This window comes from Gopherus flavomarginatus, chromosome 5 (genome assembly GCF_025201925.1).
Source record: "Gopherus flavomarginatus isolate rGopFla2 chromosome 5, rGopFla2.mat.asm, whole genome shotgun sequence".
Taxonomy (NCBI): domain Eukaryota; kingdom Metazoa; phylum Chordata; order Testudines; family Testudinidae; genus Gopherus; species Gopherus flavomarginatus.
Window position 1 is genome coordinate 26,258,944 of NC_066621.1, and position 17,723 is coordinate 26,276,666.

The 17,723-nt window shown below is 56.9% G+C and overlaps 1 protein-coding gene across 2 annotated transcripts; it reads right to left on the minus strand.

The window, feature by feature from the left end:
* Positions 1 to 714: 714 nt before the first annotated feature.
* On the minus strand, positions 715 to 16,774 carry AMIGO1 (adhesion molecule with Ig like domain 1). 2 transcript variants are annotated; one of them, XM_050956263.1, is made up of 2 exons: positions 12,813 to 16,774; positions 715 to 731 (listed from the first exon to the last, which is right to left on the minus strand). In XM_050956263.1, the coding sequence occupies exon 1, from the start codon at positions 16,451 to 16,453 to the stop codon at positions 14,945 to 14,947; it is 1,509 nt and encodes a 502-aa protein (XP_050812220.1). In that variant the 5' UTR covers positions 16,454 to 16,774; the 3' UTR covers positions 715 to 731; positions 12,813 to 14,944. The 2 variants fall into 2 exon arrangements, with proteins under 2 accessions (XP_050812220.1, XP_050812219.1); XM_050956262.1 differs by lacking the exon at positions 715 to 731 and adding an exon at positions 9,921 to 10,959.
* Between the last annotated feature and the right edge of the window lie 949 nt (positions 16,775 to 17,723).

A 17,723-nucleotide genomic window follows, 5' to 3' on the forward strand; every position in this document is an offset into this window, starting at 1 on the left:
TGGATCTGTCAGGATTCTGAGCAGTCTGGCACTGTTTGCATAAAATAGAGAGGACCCCCAGGCTGCCTGAAATTATGCCATGACCCAGGGGCGATGGTGCCCCTGCCATGACTGATATCAGTCCCCAGACAGGAAGGCACCTTTGCCCTCCTGGCTGCAAGAAGCAGAGGCTAGAACTGTAAGGCCCCTCATTCAGCCCACCACATTCCATGTTTCCAGTGGGGTGTCTCAGGGATCAGTTCTTGGCCCTTCACTAATCAACATTTTTATCGGTACCTGGAAGAAAACATAAAATCACCACTGGTAAAGTTTGCAGATGAGACAAAGATTGGGGGCGTTGTCAGTAATGAAGTGGACAGGGCACTGTGACAGAGCAGCCTGGATTGCTTGGAAAGCTTGGGAACAACCTAATAATGTGTTTTAATATGGCTAAATGTAAGTGTCTCCATCTGGGAACAAAGAACATAGGCCAAGCTTACAGGATAGGGAGCTCGATCCTGGGAAACTGTGACACTGAAAAAGATTTGGGGAGTCATGGTTGATAATCAGCTGAACATGAGCTCCCAGTGCGACACTGTGGCCAAAAGGGCTAATGTGATCGTGGGATGTAAAAATGGGGGAATTTTTAGTAGGGGAGGAGAGATTATTTTGGGAGAATAAAGAGGTTATTTTACCTCTGTATTTGGCACTGGCGCAACTGCTGCTGGAATCCTATGTCCAGGTCCGGTGTCCTGAATTCAAGAAGAGAGGGGTCAGAGAAGAGCCGTGAGAATGACAAAAGGATTAGAAAACCTGCCTTAGAGTGATAGACTCCAGGAGCACAATCTATTTAGCTTAACAAAGAGAAGGTAACAAATATTTTAAAAAGGCTTCTTCAGTCCAGCAGAGAAAGGTCTGACAGGATCCATTGATTGGAAGTTAAAGCTAGAGAAATTCAGAGGGGGGACAGGTGTACATTTTTAACAGGGAGGGTGATTAACCATTGGAACAACTGACCAATCGTCACGATGGATGCTCCATCACTGACCATTTGTAAATCAAGATGGGATGTTTTTCTCAAGCTCTGCCCTAGGAATGATTCTGGGCCAGTTCTCTGCCCTGTGTAACACAGCGTGTCAGACTAGATGATCCCAACGGTTGCTTCTGGCCTTGGAATCTATGAATCAGCCTTGATCACTCAGCACAGACACTGAATCTGGGCTGATCAGTTTCACCTCCACATTCTTGCTGGGTGCTCAGCCCTGGGGGAGATGTTTACATCGGTTTCTTCCCTAGAGTGAGCTGGTGCAGAGATGTCTCTGTGTTGGGTTTTGCAAACTGTTCTCTTTTCTATTTATCTCTCCTCCACCCCCCACATCTAAGCGTGGCGCCTGCACCTAGCTGACAGCATCCTTTCAAGTCTCCCATCCAGGAGGATGAAACCCCAGCGAGGATGAAGGTGGTGTTGCTGCCAGATGATGTTATGTCTGTGACAGCTCTGGTGTGCTGCGCACTTCAGGCTGGGAGCAGAGGCTTGTTGATATACAGGCAGAGCAGGAGCAGGAGCAGAAGTAGGTTGGGTGGGGGGAAGCTCCAGACAAGTTTCCTAGGAAACAAGACAATGGGCCAGGGACTTGGTCACCAAAGGGGAGGGTTGCCTGGAGTGCTGGGAGGGGAATTCCTAACAGAGGAAACTCCAGGGGTTCTCCCTCCCCGCTGTCCCCCTACATCCCATTCTCTCTCAAGCTGCAGCAGCTGGTGTCTGCTTCCTAGCTTGGGAGGGCGCCTGGATATTCTGAGAACAGAACTGCCCCAGGAGCTCCAGCACAGAGCCAGACACCAGCTTGCTGGTCCAGCCAGACAATTAGAGTGTGTGGAGGGGATCTCTGGGCAGGAGAAATGTGGGAGCGTCTGTAGGGGAAGCAGTAGTGAGAGCCTGTGCTAGCGGCTGCGGTGTCATCGAGGTGGCCTGGCTTTTCTTCGTGTTATATCGTCACCGGGGGAAATTCTGCAGCCCCTGATGCTGGAGGACCTTTGGGGGTGGGGCTGCTGTATTCCAGAGCTCTTGTGAGCAGAGGCTGCGTGGGGGTTACGGTCTGGTGCTGCAGGGAGCTCAAGCTGTTTGCACACCTGCTGCACTAGTCTTCAGAGCACAAGGCAGAGGATGGATGGGAGGGGTGAGGTTGGGGAGACATGGCACAGGCCTTCCCTTAGGCCTCACTCTGCAGTAGGGCAGGCGCAGCTTGGCAGCCACTCATCAGCAGTTCATTAACGTGGGGCCAGGGTCTCTAGTAATCCCCATGTGGGGTGGGGTGTCTTGCCTGGTGCTGATCCACCCAGCATCCTATCACTGCCCCGAGCAGCCTCAGGCCTCCAACCAGAAGTACCTTGTGAATGGGGAGCTTTGGGGGTGATGCGCTGCCATGTAGTTAATCAGGATTCTGCAGCAAACCACATCCTGCTCAGGGCAGATCTGCCAGGTGCATGATTAGGCCAGAGCAGCATCGGGTGCAGGGGGTGGGTGGTGGGGGTGCATTCAGCACAGGTCCTGAGCAATGTAACTTCTCCTGGGCTCAAATTCAGTGCAGTGAGGGCTCCTTGATGGCATGGCAGAGCCTCGAGCCACTTCTGTGCTGGGGGGCAAAGTGGACGAGATGGCACGGGCACAATCCAACTCTGCAGGAGTCAGCTTTGCACATCTGCCCCCAGCCTCCCACTGTCTCTGCCATGGCTTGCTCCTGCCTCGTGAGTGGATGGCTGCTATAACAGGTCAGCGTCTTATGCCAGGCATTTGGGCTGCAGCCCTACCTGCCAGGCAAGCCTGCCACTGCACAGTCACAGGCATCCTCTCACTTGGCTCCTTCCCCACCACACCTGGGCTCCCAAATCCACCCCACCTATACCGCCAAAGCCTTCTCCAGGCCATCTCCACCTCCCACCTGGACTACTGCAGCCTCCTCTTCTCCCTTCACATGCCCGTCCTGCCCTGCCGCTCCCACCGTATCACATCATCAGTTTTGGGCCTCACCCGTACCTCCTTCCACGTCAGCTCCAGCTCCTCACCCTGGCCTCCCAGGCTCTCCGTGGCATCCTCCCCTGCCCAGGTGCCTCCTCCAGTTGCCCCCTGCATGCCCTTCTCTGCCCCTGTCCCCCTTGCACTCTGCAGTTGGTTTCCCACCTCCCACTTAAGCCTGGAACAGCTCCTCTCCTGATGTGTGCCTAGAGGCTTCAACTCCTCTGCACTCCTTCCTCTGGCCTTGCCTTCTGCTAACCTCCCCTGGGGCCGCCTGTCCCACGTGGGTGCCTGACCCCAGCAGGGTCACTGAATACACAGGCCACCATTTCTAAGCCATGGGGCCCAAGCTGACGCCCCTGCGTGCCAGGGGACCTGTCTCTCTGTGGCTGGGCACCCCCAGATCCAGCCAAAATCAGTGAGAGCCAGGGTTGCCTACCTTGAGGCCCAAGGTTTGGGGAAGGCTGCGATTTGAGGCAGAACCCATGCAAAGCATGGTGGCCTGGGCTTTGGTCTGGGTCCATCTGAAAGCCAGAGGATGCCAGAAGTCCCCTGAAATGCTGGAGAAGGGAGAGAAATGAGCTACTGGGCTCCTTCTGGCTCTGCGTGTCTGCATGCGCATGCACTGGGGCCGTGTGGGGGCAGCGATCCTAGTCCTGTGTGCCTGGCTCCGAAGTCATTCGTGGGGCTCAGGTAATATCATCCCAAGAGACATTGCTGGTGCAGTGACATTGTGACACCTCTGTTTGGTGGAGGGAAGCCCCATGTCGGTGGCTAATTTTAGTCCTAGGCCCTGCAGGAAGGCAGGCTGCTTAGCCAGGGCTGCCCCCTCTCCCCAGCTGCTGCTTCGGAAGCAATCATGGCTGTGACAGAGAGAAAAAACCCAGCACAGAATAGTATCTATTGCCCTTTTCTGACCGCAGGCCATAGGGAAGGGAAGATGCTTTTTAGTTTCCAAGAGGAAGGGAAATGGGAACCTCTGCAGCGCCTACTGGGCCTGCAGGAGCAGCAGCAGCATAAAATCCTTGCCCAGAGAGGATAAATTAGGCATTAATATCATTGCTAAAAGGTATTATCCCCTTCATATGGGGCTGGCGCAAAGCCCTTCTAATACCTGCCAGAGCCGAGTGGATTTCTGCAGCAGGGATACAATGCTGCCTACCTATTCATCCACCCCACAGAGCAGCTCACACAGGGCCCTTAGCTCTCCGGGGTGCCCCAAGATCAGCACTGCTGCTGCCCAGGATTTGGCTGGCATTCTGGAGAGAGAGGCTCAGAACCTTGCCATGAGCCGTAGCAAGGAAAGGGAGGTCTGTGCTCCTCCAAAGCAGCTGTATCACCATGCTGCACCCAAGCCACCACGCAGCATTGGCCCCATGGGCTCCAGATCCTGCAGCTCCCATGCCACCAAGTTGCAAATGCACCACACCTGGAAATAGGTGCGAGGGGTGCAAACCCAGCGTTAGTCTCCAAAGGTAGAACTGTTACCTGGCTTGAGCGCTGACTGTATTAGCAGGCAGGGCACAGATAGTTATTCCAGCAGCCATGGGATGGGGATGCTGCTCATTGGAGAGCTCCATCTTTGGGGCATGGCCTTTGTCTTTCTGTTTGTGCCCCCGCAGGCTTCTGGGTGCTGTAATGGCTATAATAGTGTTCGGCTGCCAGGGCCAGGCGGAAGGAGCCCAATGTGTCTAGTTTGCGTCGTTCAGCAACATCTCTCTCTTTGCTTGAAGGGTCTCTGGAGAAGCCTGATAATGTATCGACTCCAGGGGCTTGGTGGAGAGGATGCTAGGTGTGGAGCTGCCATAGGGAGAGCTGCTTTCATAGCACAGGCTCTGCTTTAACACAGGAGGGGGTGGAAGGTAGCAGATGTTGGCTAATGATTAGAGCAGAAGGACTGGGGGTTAGGACCCCTGGGTTCTATTCCCAGTCCTGGAAAGAGAAGGGCCAAGTGATTGGAAGTGAGGTCTCCTGGGTTTTATTCCTGGCTTTTCCACCACCGCCCTGTGAGAAATTGGCCACTTCATGTCCTGGTGCCGTAATGCTCCTGTCTATTAAATAGGGATAATATGACTTCCCTCTCCTGCTGGATAGCTGTGAGGAGCAATTGTGGCTAGCCGAGTCAGAGGCTATAGATGTGAAAAATCTGATTGCATGTGGGCTGGATGATTTGGAAGGTTCCTGGGACTCCCCTCTGAGCCACAGCCAGACAGGGGGCTCATTTCTAAATCTGGAAGCCTGTGTACCATGGCATTGGGCAAGACTGATCTGGAGAAAGGGGTAAACAGTGAGGTGGCAAAGTTTGCAGATGATACTAAACTGCTCAAGATAGTTAAGACCAAAGCAGATTGTGAAGAACTTCAAAAAGATCTCACAAAACTAAGTGATTGGGCAACAAAATGGCAAATGAAATTTAATGTGGATAAATGTAAAGTAATGCACATTGGAAAAAATAACCCCAACTATACATACAATATGATGGGGGCTAATTTAGCTACAACGAGTCAGGAAAAAGATCTTGGCGTAATCATGGATAGTTCTCTGAAGATGTCCACACAGTGTGCAGAGGCAGTCAAAAAAGCAAACAAGACATTAGGAATCATTAAAAAGGGGAGAGAATAAGACTGAGAATATATTATTGCCCTTATATAAATCCATGGTATGCCCACATCTCGAATACTGTGTACAGATGTGGTGTCCTCACCTCAAAAAAGATATTCTAGCACTAGAAAAGATTCAGAAAAGGGCAACTAAAATGATTAGGGGTATAGAGAGGGTCCCATACGAGGAAAGATTAAAGAGGCTAGGACTTTTCAGCTTGGAAAAGAGGAGACTAAGGGGAGATATGATAGAGGTATATAAAATCATGAGTGATGTAGAGAAAGTGGATCAGGAAAAGTTATTTACTTATTCCCATAATACAAGAACTAGGGGTCACCAAATGAAATTAATAGGTAGCAGGTTTAAAACAAATAAAAGGAAGTTCTTCTTCACACAGCACACAGTCAACTTGTGGAACTCCTTACCTGAGGAGGTTGTGAAGGCTAGGACTATAACAGTGTTTAAAAGAGAACTAGATAAATTCATGGTGGCTAAGTCCATAAATGGCTATTAGCCAGGATGGGTAAGGAATGGTGTCCCTAGCCTCTGTTCATCAGAGGATGGAGATGGATGGCAGGAGAGAGATCACTTGATCATTGCCTGTTAGCTTCACTCCCTCTGGGGCACCTGGCATTGGCCACTGTCGGTAGACAGGATACTGGGCTAGATGGACCTTTGGTCTGACCCGGTACGGCCGTTCTTATGTTCTTATGTTATGTTCTTACTAGCTCAGGGCTCTCAGGGGGCGGATGTGGCTGATGCTCTGCCTGTCAGCCCCATCTTTCTCCAAGGCTCACCTGAGGAGGGGGAGGGGGAGGGGAGGCAGGGGGTTCCACCTTAGTAAATGACAGGGAATTGGCAGGGGCTGAACTTGCTCTTTTCAGAGGGTGAACGTGCCCAGGTGTGACTGTCCCCATGTGGGGATGCATTCTCTTCCCAGTCCCCCACTGCTGGCTTTCCCCTGCACCTGCTCTTCCTGCCAGTTCCTAGCAGCTCTAGGTGACCATAGTTCCCCAAGGGAAAATAGGGCCCCATGTGGGAATGGCCCGAGCCCTCTCCCCAAGCAGGGTTGGCCTGCGTCGCTCACTTAAGTCCCCTCACCCCCATATGGCTGGCAGCACTGCTCACTCGAGCCCTGCCTCCCCCGTGGCACAGACCTGGCATTGCCACTAACTCCCCACCCCCTGCACATTCCTCTGCATCTCACTTTTTTGGCAAAACTGGGCATTTGTCCTGTTCGCTCTTGTCAACTGATCAACTTGGCAAGAGCAAACGAGATAAATGCCCGGTTTTGCCAAAAAAGTCGTGACGGTCAGGGCAGGGTTTAAAAAGCAGCTGGCACCGTCTGTTCTTCTCTGGGACACATCCTTATGACTGAGCTGGTGGAGGGACCCACCCTGTCCCCTAACAGATCAGGGTTCACATCTAGAGTAGGCAGCCTCACAGTCACGTGCACACACAGAGCCTGAGGGCCAGGGGTCAGCACTGGGCACCTCACTACTAGAAAACTGTCAGCATATCGGGGAGAAATTCAGAGAAAAGCCAAAGAAATGAGCAGAGGGCTGGAAGGGTTTTCTCACGGTGAGAATGGAAGGAGCTAAACAGATCTAGCTTGGCTAAGAGCTTGATTTGCCATCAGTTCCCATTAGCTTCCGCTGGAGTTGTGAGCACGCTGCATCTCTGCGAATCAGGCCCTGAGGGAGACATGACACCATGCTGCAGGTATTTGCATGGGCTAAACATCAAGGAAGCAGAGACACATTGGGGAATTGCTAGGAGGGCCTGGAGGAAATGAAAAAAGCAGAGTATTACAAGAAATCTCTAAATGGTGGAGAGCCATTAGGCTGGGGAATAACCTCCCAAAGTGGCAGGGATGGAAGCCAGGTTTCAGAGCTCCCCTCGTGCACAGACCCACAAACAAACGGTGTGTCCAGTGCGGCGGTCATTGAGGTGACATCCAGGGGAACAAGCTGGCCCCAGCGCTGCCGGAATGGCCACAGAGCCGTGGTTAGCTGCAGTGTACAGAGGGGTCTGGCTAAAGCATGTGTCCCAGCAGACTGCAGTGTTTTCTCCATACACAATGCTCCCATCAGTCTGCACCAGCGACTCCATCGCCTTTGACATTTCTCGGCATAAATGACTGGAAAAGATTTTACCTTCCAGCGCCACACGCTGTCTCCTGAGCCGCTGGCGTCTCCCAGCCACGAGCTACCCTTTGAATGGGTTGAGCTGCTGTCAGCTCAGATCAATCGCTCCTGTCAGCTCAGTGGGAAAGGGGAACACTTACCCTGACGGGCCTGTTGGCACCTATGTGATGAATGCACAGCCTGCTCAGAAATGTGCAGACAGACGCAGCGGGGTCCTTCCGTGCATCATGCTCCCAGCCCCCACCCAGGCATGTCCAGCCCTCTGGCAGGCACAGCTCTCAGCTTGTATGATGCAGTCATCAGCTTTGCTGCATTAGCCTTTCGCTTTTAGAGGCTCAAGTTAAATTCTGCAAGCCTATGGCCAAATTCTGCATTGGCTTCCATCTAGGCCACTTATGCACCAGATCTTCTGGGCTGGCAGAGCTGCACTTTGCACAAGGGTGTGTGTGTGTATAAGCTACCTTTACACAAGGTAGGACAGAAAGGTGGGATTGCAGAGCCACTGTGCTTGTTCTGTGCCCCTCTCTTGGGCATCTGCCAGTAACCAACGAGGCTGGGATGTGCACGGTTTGGGGGGTGTGAGGTGTTTGCAGGGTTGATGTTTGTGCAGTGTGCATGTGGTGAGTGTGGTGTCTGGGACCTGTGTGTGTGTCAGCCGACTCTGCTCCTTAATCTGGTGAGACTGTGTTTGAGGAGAGGGCACGTGGGGCGAGAGGCAAGTACCACAATAAACCTTGTGGCCTGAAGCCTCAGAGAGACGAGGGCTCACTATTGACCCCTGTTGGTGAGTAGTAGAGCAGCCCTAAATGACCCACACACTCCGGCTGGGCACGGGCACCGTGAGGGAGGGAGCTTTCTGTTGGCCTCTAGTGGAGATCAAGGGGAATGGACTGAATGGGCCCAGCCTCGCTGGCATTTCAGTTATGTGGCAGTTTGGAGCATTTTGGTGGAAATCCATGTACGTTGTGAGTTTGAGGGCAATAGAATGCAACTGACACTTCTGGGAGATGCGAGGACAAGAGAGCAGCAGCAAGTGTGCCTGGGGTCACCCTGCGCAGGACTGCAGTAAGGGCAGAAAGCTAAAGGGAGAGAGACAGTGGGGCAGCGTGCAGAGTGCCTGTCTGTGGGGAGGACTGTGGGGAGGGCTGGAGATATGGATTCTTCTCTAGAGAGCTGAGCTGAGATTGCTGCGAGACAGCGGCTGGTGTAATGCTGAGGTGGCTCTGGCTGTACAGAAAGCAGCAGCCTCCCTGCCCGAATCACCCCATCCAGGTCAGAAGACAGCACCCCCAGAGCAGCCCAGGCTGCATCAGGGGGGTACAGACAGTCTCCCAGGTTTCTGGGTGGGGGTTGAAGTCAGTGCTATTTAAGTCTTTAGAAGGAATCCCTAGAAAATAGAACCCGGCCCTTTTTGCTCCAGACAGCACCTGGCAGAAGGGTTAAAACTGCCAGACGGTCTGCCCCTCTTCCCAGTGAATCCTTTCAGCCTATGGGCCTTTGGCACCAGGTCAGACCTTTAATGGTCGGTTACCCTGTGTCACTGACACCAGGAGATTGTCATGGAGTTTGTATCCTCCACACCAGCCCCCAGCAGTGCCAGATCACCAAATGCCACGTTAGACTGCCACATCCACACCTAGCCACGCTGTCACTGAATGACTCTTGTGACTGCTTCCCACTGGGGCTGGGTCACATTCCCCCCTCGATAACCCCACAGCACTGTCCTCTGGCGGTTCCCCAGCATGGCTTATTCACCTCAGCTTCCCCTGCCCGAGGTGGCCAATGCTCCCAAGTGGACATTGATCTCTCCCATTGTTCATTCCCCACTGGGACCATGTAGGTGCTGCAGAAACCCTAGTGCCTGCCAAGGTGAGCTAGAGAGCCACCTACAGCAGCGCATGGCTGTACCGGCTGGAGTCCCACTGCTGCTGGCCTTCCTCCCTCCCAGCCACAGCCTTGGCTACAGTGGGATGCCCCAAAGCGGCACTGCTGGGAACCATGACCTGCCCTAGGGCACCTAGCCCCTGCCCCACCTTCATGCTAGAGCTGCCCTGCTGGCTGAAGCCCCCATCATAGCCCTGTCTAGGTGAGCATGTCCATTCTCTCAGGCCTCTCTCCACCGCCTAGAAACATCCTGTCATTACTCACCAGGCCAGTGAAAAACCAGACGAGCCTGCGAATGCAGAACCTTAAAACATGTTTATTTTCGCCTATGTCTATGCGTCAGAGCACAGCCTACCAGAGAGAGCTGCAGCCCATGTGCTCTGCGGGCCGGGCGGCTCTGGCTGAAATGGAGAACAGAATGTGCATCCCGTGCAGGGCAGAATAACATTCACAGGGCCTGCAAGCCCACAGAGTGGCACAGGAGTGGACAGGCTCTGCCTGGAACTGTCTGGCCCCATCCTGGCGGGAGCAGAGCAGCCACCTCTGACCTAGCCTGGAGGTTCCCCAGACACAGCAGTTAACTGGGACACCTCCCTCTGCGCACGCACACACCCGCACGCACACCTGCACACACACCCTCCTGTGGAACCAGAGCTCCTCCTGCCCCCTCTCTGCTCTCCCTTAACCCTCCTGGGAGCTCCTGGCCACTGCCAGGGACCCCTTTAGCATACAGGCTCTCTGTTCAGCATGCTGGGGCCCCAGCCCTGCCCTGTGGGTTTCCCTCTCCAGTTTCCTTCCTCTGAGCAGTGACCCAGCATCACCACTCCGCTCCTGGCCGCCCCCAAACCCTTTCCTTGTATCAGCGCTGTATCGAGGCAGATCTGTGAGGATGCTTGGGGGGGGGGGCTGTGCCCCTCCATCAATACCCTCACAGGGTGGACCCCTGGACATGGGGAGGGGGTGTCCTGCCTCTCTAGCATCAGCTGTTGGGCACTAGCAGAGAGAGGCATCCAGATCAGGGGCCTCATCCTTCGTGGTGCTGGGTGATGGAGTTGAGGGTGCTCAACACCACCTAGGATCTGCCACTGATTAGCAAGTGCAAGGGTGGCCAGTCTTGGATGCCGTGATCTCGGTCCTGTCTTTTGGGGGCTACATCTCCTGGGATGTGGCAGGGATGGGGGAGGAGAGCTCTCCCATGGCTCTTGGTGGGCTGCATTTGCTTGTTTCCAGTAGGATCCTGTCAGTGCTCCCTGTGTGGCAGGCACAGGCTGGGGGTTGCCCCTCTTTCTGTGCAGGTAGCAGTGCGGCCAGTGGGTGAATCTTCCAGCCTTCTGCCTGCACAGGGTTAAGGGGAGGAAAGGCCTTAGGAATGATTGATGATGCACAGTGGGACAGCGACTCACCAAGGGGCTGCTGAGGTTGGAGCTCAGGCTGGGGGGAACACGATCTTCTGGTCAGATGCAACAGACGCTGGCTGGCTTAAGGGTGGGGAATAGGCTCTTGGGCCTTTTCCCTCTCTGGGGCACTGGCTCTTGGTGGACTGGCCAGCTCGGGGGGAGGAGAATAGGATACAGGGCACTGGAGATCTGACTGTGCAGAGCTGTCCTTTCTTCCTTTCTGCATCCTTCTGCATGGCCCCATCAAGGCACAGAGCCATGGTGAGGCGCTAAGAGCAAGTTGCACCATTGAGCACGCTAGCGTTTGCCTATCAGGCCCTGCTGGGGGTCACCAATGGCTCCCTACTGCACATTCTACTAAGGCAACGCAGCCCCATGATCCCCTCACAAGGCAACAGCACACAGCCGGTGGGACAGCCCAGCACACAAGCTGGCACACAGAACCCAGGGCTCCCACTCTCTGCGTCTGCCCCTGCCTTTCTGTTCCCGGGAGCAGCGCCACAGGGAGCTTTTCAGTTCTCTAGCCCTGGTGTCCCTGGCATCTCCCAACTTGGCGGTGGCCCAGCCCCTACATGGGGCTCTCTCCACGGGGCTGAGTTGCCTCCTGGCCCACAAGTGGGGCTCTCAACAAGCCAGGCGGTGCAAGGCACGAGCCCAGCCAGCAGCCTCACACTTGCCATGTGGCCCTGAACTGATGAGCTAGCCCAGCCCGCAGCTCTCCAGCCAGGGACAGCTCCCTCTGGCAGCTTGGCTCTCGAAGGGGCCGCTGGAGAGCTAGGCAGGGCTCCTCCTGGCAGCTCTGGCCATAGGTCTGGGCAGTGGGCTGTGGATCTCATCCCCTTTGCTTCCTGTCACATGCACAGGTGCCCACAGCTTCTGGCAGGCAAGCTGAGATGGGAGCAGCTGTGTTTGGAGGCTGGGTCTTTGAATGGGGTGTGTGGGTGTGAATGTGCACATGCATGTACACACCCATGCACACTTGTGTGTGCTCTCAAGCACACACATGCATCCATACACACGCAGGTATGCAACACCCCCATGCACACTTGTGCACTCATCCACACGGAGGCATGCACACAGTCCTAGCAAGGTACCAACATGCTCAGTCTCACTCTCCATGTCTGCTCTCTCCCAGACAGACACGCGCCGGCAGAGACACTCCGCACCATTTGAGCTCCACGCTCACAATAGCTCCATGCACACAGCACAGCCTCTCAGAGCCTGTGTGCCAAGCCACGCACCAGCTCACAGATCCGCACGCTGAGCACGTGAACTGCGCTGGATGCCCTTCCACACACACAGATGCGATTGTATGGGCGGGGGGGGGAGGGAAGCTGTGTGCGGCAGCGTACGCGGGTCACTCCAGGGAGGGCCAGGCAGACATGGGAACCGGCGTGTGGAGGGCACTGACCTCCCTGAGTCAGGTCTTCCTGCTTCCCCCCACCCCACACACACACCTTCCTGCAGCTGCCTCAGCCTGCCCGGGGCGCTCTCTGCCCAGCACCCAGGCGGCTGTGGTATTCAGGGAGCTCACAAGGAGCCTGAAAGCTAGCAGGGCTTTTTTGCGGGGTGGGGAGGGGAAGTGACTGCACAGGGGGAGGAGAGGGAGCAGCCTTGTAGTTCCACAGGTGCCAGGATTGAATCTCAGTCACACACAACCAGCCCATCAGGGCCAAATTGCCCCTTCCTCCTCCCCTCCCCCCCCAGCACAATCTCTTTCACACACACCCTCCCCTTGCTCTGCCCCCTCCCCCCGAGCTCCCCACTGTGTGGTTTGCAGGCTGGTCTCACCTGGATCGCATGCTTCTCTTGGAGGACTCATGCTTCACAATAACATGCCAGGAAAAGCATTTAGACGAGTCCCGGAGCCGAGCCTCGTTCTCGGGCTGATGAGTGGGATGGAGGAGATGTCGCCTCGCGCTCCTGCTTGTGCCAGCCATCACCTGGGGCCCCTCGCAGGCTTGGACAGCCCCCAAGGCAGTGGCAGCTGGGGCAGTGATGGAGAGATCTAGGCTCCAGGGAGAGTCCACAGCGACCTACCATGGAGCTCGCCATTCTTTGGTGATGATGCTCTTCATGGCCAGAGAGATCAGTGGGGGCTTCCCTCTACCCCAATCTTTCTGGGCTGCTCTTGCCCACCTTTGTTCACCCCCTGCTCCCTGAAGCTGAGAGCCACTAGGAGAACGGATGGCTTGAGAACCAGCTGTAGGCTAGGTGGGATCCCCACAAGGTAACGCCCAGACAGCCAGGGGCATCTGATTAGCTCCCCCTACCCTTGTGTACAGCAGCACCCTCCCTCTGGGACCCCCCGACCCTTTCGCTCCCCGCGTCTGAGGGAAAGGGGGGATGCTATCTCCTCTGTGGGTGGCACCTGCTTAGCACAGAGTCCTCTGGCTGCACCTGGTGCATAGACCAAACCCTGCCTCCAGCTGGCCTGTGCTGGGCGAGTTTGTGGCTAGCAGGCTCAGAGCTGGGTTGTCCATGTAAAGACCACATCTCTGTCTCTCTCCTCTGGGGGCGGGCAAAGGGACCACTGCAAGGGGACAGCCTGCTCTTCTGTCCTCGCTCCTTCTCTGTGCCTATCCCCTCCCCATCCCCTGGGAAGGGCCCAGACTCTCCCAGGTGAAAGGAGAAGGGAAAAGGAAATATAGGATGGAATCAATTTGTAGCTGGGCAGAGAGAAAAGCCACCCGGATCATGGGGGTGGGGGAGGCTTAAGGGAGATATAGAAGGAGCAGGAGCATATTTTGGGGGCCCCACCCCCTATGTCTGCTCAGAAGTGCTGCTATGTCTGATCACAGTTCCCAACCCCCTTCCCTGCAGGGCTCCTCTGCTCTGCCTGCTGCCTTCAGCAGACTCCATTACCAGCTCCCCTTCCTAACATCCCTGGAGCACGCAGTCCCTCAGCTCGCTGGGACAGCCCACACGAGTGCCGTACAGAAGGGGTAGAGGCGCAGTGCCTCCCTGGCAGCCACAGCACAGCCCGCCAAGGGGTTGCTGCTGTTGTGCAATGCTGAACAGCTGTCCCAGAAACCCAGCTTGTGCCTTGATGTATCATTGTAATTAGGAATGGGAATCTGATCATTAGGCTGTCAGCCAGAGAGCTCGCTGGGGGACCAGCTGGTGTTGATCATGCCCCACTGTGTCCAGAGTTCCCGCTGCAGGAGGGGCAGCTGGCATGCCATCTTACAGGCCCCAGGGCGGGATCAATGCCTGCTTTCATCCTGATGGAGCTGAAAATCTTTGGGTTGCCTTAGTTCCAAATGGGGGTGTCTAGCAAGAGGCTGGTTGGTAGCAGGAGAGAGACACCTTGCTCCCACACACTGATCCCCAACAGGTGTCAAGGCTTTCAGTGGCCAAGCTATGAAAGCAGAAGGTGACCTTCAAATGGCGGATCCAGGCCAAGGTTGTGGTGCTGCGACACTTCAGAGATGAGCATGGTTAAGCTCCAAGGTAGTCAGAAACAGACCTGGGCTGTCCCTTGAGCAGTAAGGAAGGATTGCCCCAGCATTGCAGCATGGGGTCTTTCCGCAGCAACCCCCTGCCCCCACCCCCAGCTCTGCGGGGTGCTGCTGCCGTATCCCCGCTGCACGTTTCATTTCTTGGTGGGACTCTGCAAAGCTCTGGCTGGAGTTCCTCGTCGAGGGCTGGGGGTGGCTGCAGGGAGTGGACTGCCGGGCTCTGCTTGCCACTTGGGCTCTGCTGATGGGAGGACAATGTTCATTGGGGCGATAGCAGGATCAGTGCTGCACAGCAGGAGGCAGCACCTAGCAGCAGCATTGTGCCATGTGTATGGAGACCCATCACCTCAGTGCTGGGCCCAGCCCCTGTCCCCCTGGCCTGCTGCCCTCTAGGGGAGGGTCACTACCTGTCCTCGTCCACTCGCTCTCCAACACTCCCACCTCTCCATGTCTTCTGTACACCTACACTACGATGGGCGTGTCCGAGAATACAGAGCTGACAGAGTCCGGGTCTGACATTTTCCTGGGGGCCTTCTGGGCCCTCCTGGCCAGCTGTTTGGGCGTGCTGTTGGGCTTGACCTTGCCGTTCTGGCCTTGCATGGGGCCGGAAGCCGCGAGGTGGCTGAGGCTTCCCTTGCGACCAGCCGCCTCGGGGTTGTGGTTGGGCGTGGTGCTGAGCATGGAGGAGTTGATGCTGTCCTCCGGCTGGGCAGCCAGCTTCTCGTTGCCGCGGCAGCAGCAGCGGCACGGTGTCAGGTACAGGTAGATGAGCACCAGGATGACGCTGAGGATGCAGCCAACCAGCGTGGTGTAGGCCGTGTTCAGCGTGTCGTGAGGTCCGTGCTGGGTGAAGTTGTGAACCATCACATCAACATAGAGGGTCTCGTTGAAGGCCTGGCTGACCGCGTAGCAGGTGTACGTGCCCATGTCCTCCACCCGGACGAGGCGGATCTGCAGGCTGCCATTGCTCAGCACTGTCATGGTGCTGTTGGCGGTCTCCTCCGGGAAGCGCCTGTTGTTTGGGGTCACCCATTCCCTGGTGGTCGCGCCCCGGACCTTGGTGTCGCAGTTGATGGTCAATGTGTCCCCCAGGTAGGCCTCCAGCATGTGCTCCTTGAACTCGCTGCAGTTGAGGGAGTCCTGGCTGTTGAGGGTGAAGACGCTGACGCTGCGCTTGGCCAGGGGCAGGCTGCACACCAGCTCCTCCCGGAAGTCCACCACCGAGCTGAGCTGGCGTGCGTGCCAGTGCGTGAAGAGCTCGTACAGCCCACAGTCACAGCTCAGCGGGTTGCTGTGGAGGTAGAGCCCGTTTTTCATCCAGGCGGGGAGGCCTTTCAGGGCCGCGACCGGCAGGCCCTTGATTTTGTTGGCAGAAAGGTCCAGCAGGGCCAGGTCGGGCAGCTTGGCCCGGTCCTTCACCAGCTCCATGGGGAAGCGGGAGATCTGGTTCTGGCTCAGGTAGAGTTTCTGCAGCCTGGCCATGTCATCGAAAGCACTGCGGTCCATCTGGGCGATCTGGTTGTTGTAGAGCAGCAGCACCTCCAGCTCCTGCAGCTGGCTGAAGAGCAACTCCTCCAGCACCTTGATGCTGTTGGAGGAAAGGTCCAGGTACCGCAGGTGCGGGACGTGGCAGAAGGCCTCTGTGGAGATGAAGCCCAGGGCGTTGTGGTTGAGCAGCAGGGAGTGGAGGTGGGGGAAGCGGGTAGGGGTCCAGTCCGCCCGCAGACGGGTCAGGTTGTTGTGGCTGAGGTCCAGGATGGCTGTGAAGCGAGGCAGCTTAGTGGGGATGACTCCCAGGCCCAGCTTGGAGCAGCTGATAATGTTGCTGGCACACACACATTTTGGGGGGCAGTTCAGGATCGACCCCCCTTCCCGGGCAAGGCCGCAACCCAGCAGCAAGAGGACCAGGAGCCAGACTTTCCCGCAGCTCAGCCCCAGGCATTGACCAGGTGCTAGGTACCAAAGCCACATGGTAACGCTCAGCGAGGCAAAGCCAGGTGCCAGGCGCAGAGAGCCGCAGGGCCGGGAACCATTGGTGCAGCGGCGAGGCTGGTGCTGGCTCGGAGGCTGCTAGGATCTGGTGCAGCGAGCGGGGACCGCTTGGCGCGCTGCCGGAATATTAATCACTCGAGTCATGCTCGCATCCACCTGCTCTTTGCCAGGGGCTGCCCGGCTGCAGCGCGCCAGGAATCACCGCTGCCGGGCGGGCCAGTGGGAGCGGAGCCTGGCCCTGCGGAGTCCGTCTCCTCCCGTCTCGCTGCTTTGCGCCGCGCCGAGCCCCTGGCCGGGCAGGCGGCGCCACCGCTCTCTCTCCGAGCAGGGCGGGTGCGGGCCGGGCCGCGGGTCCCCCCGTCCGGGGAGAGGCCCCCGCGGTGCTCAGCCCATCCTCGCGCCTCCCAGGACCGGGGCCGAGCGAGCTCCCCGCCCCGCTCCTCGGACGGCGCCGCGCAGCAAGGAGCCTGGGGCGCAGCGAGCGCCGGCCCCGGGTGCCGGGGGAGGCTGTCACCGCGCGGGGGGCTGGCTGGCCGGGGGACCGGGCCGGCGCTGCCCGCCCCGAGCCTCGTTCATCGCCCCCCGCCGCAGCCGGGAGCGGGGCCGGGCTCCTCGGGCAGCGCCCGGCCGGGAAGCCCAGGGAGCGAGCGAGCCAGGGAAGCCCCGACGCTGCAGCAACCCTGGGTCGGACCCGGCTGGATGCGGGGCTGGGGGCTGCTCCAGTCCTGGATGCTCCGCGCCCGCCTGGCTCTGCAAAGCTTCCAGCTCTCGGATCCTCCTCCGCCTTGACGGGCACAGGCGCCTTATTAGCATTATCACGGTTGTGTTATTCCGGGGGGGCGCGGCGCGAACCAGTCACCAGCCGCTCCCGGCGCACCGCGGCCAGGCATTGGCTGGGGCTGTGCCGCACTAGGCCAATGAACCGTCGCTGGCTTTTAACCTGTGACGTGCTGGCTGCTGGCAGAGACATCGAGCCGCGCTGCTGCAGGAGCGATGTGGGGGAGAGATAGAGCCAGGCCCGGGCTGTGATCTCCTTGCAGGGACGGAGGCTGCTCAGCACGCTGCTGAATCAGGCCCCTCTATAGTTTATAATTAGAAGTGGATTCCAAAGGGAAGTCACAGTACAAACTCTGGGCTGGCTCCTGGGCATGCAGTGCTTACAGCACGGGGGGTGGTGGCCTCCTGTGTTGGATGGAAATAAGGGAAAACCACACGAAAAATAAGACAACACCATTGTTCTCTCCCTTGT

Bases quoted from the DNA above. Each gene is read 5' to 3' on its own strand.
- AMIGO1 (XM_050956263.1), bottom strand. From the start codon at position 16,453: ATGTGGCTTTGGTACCTAGCACCTGGTCAATGCCTGGGGCTGAGCTGC.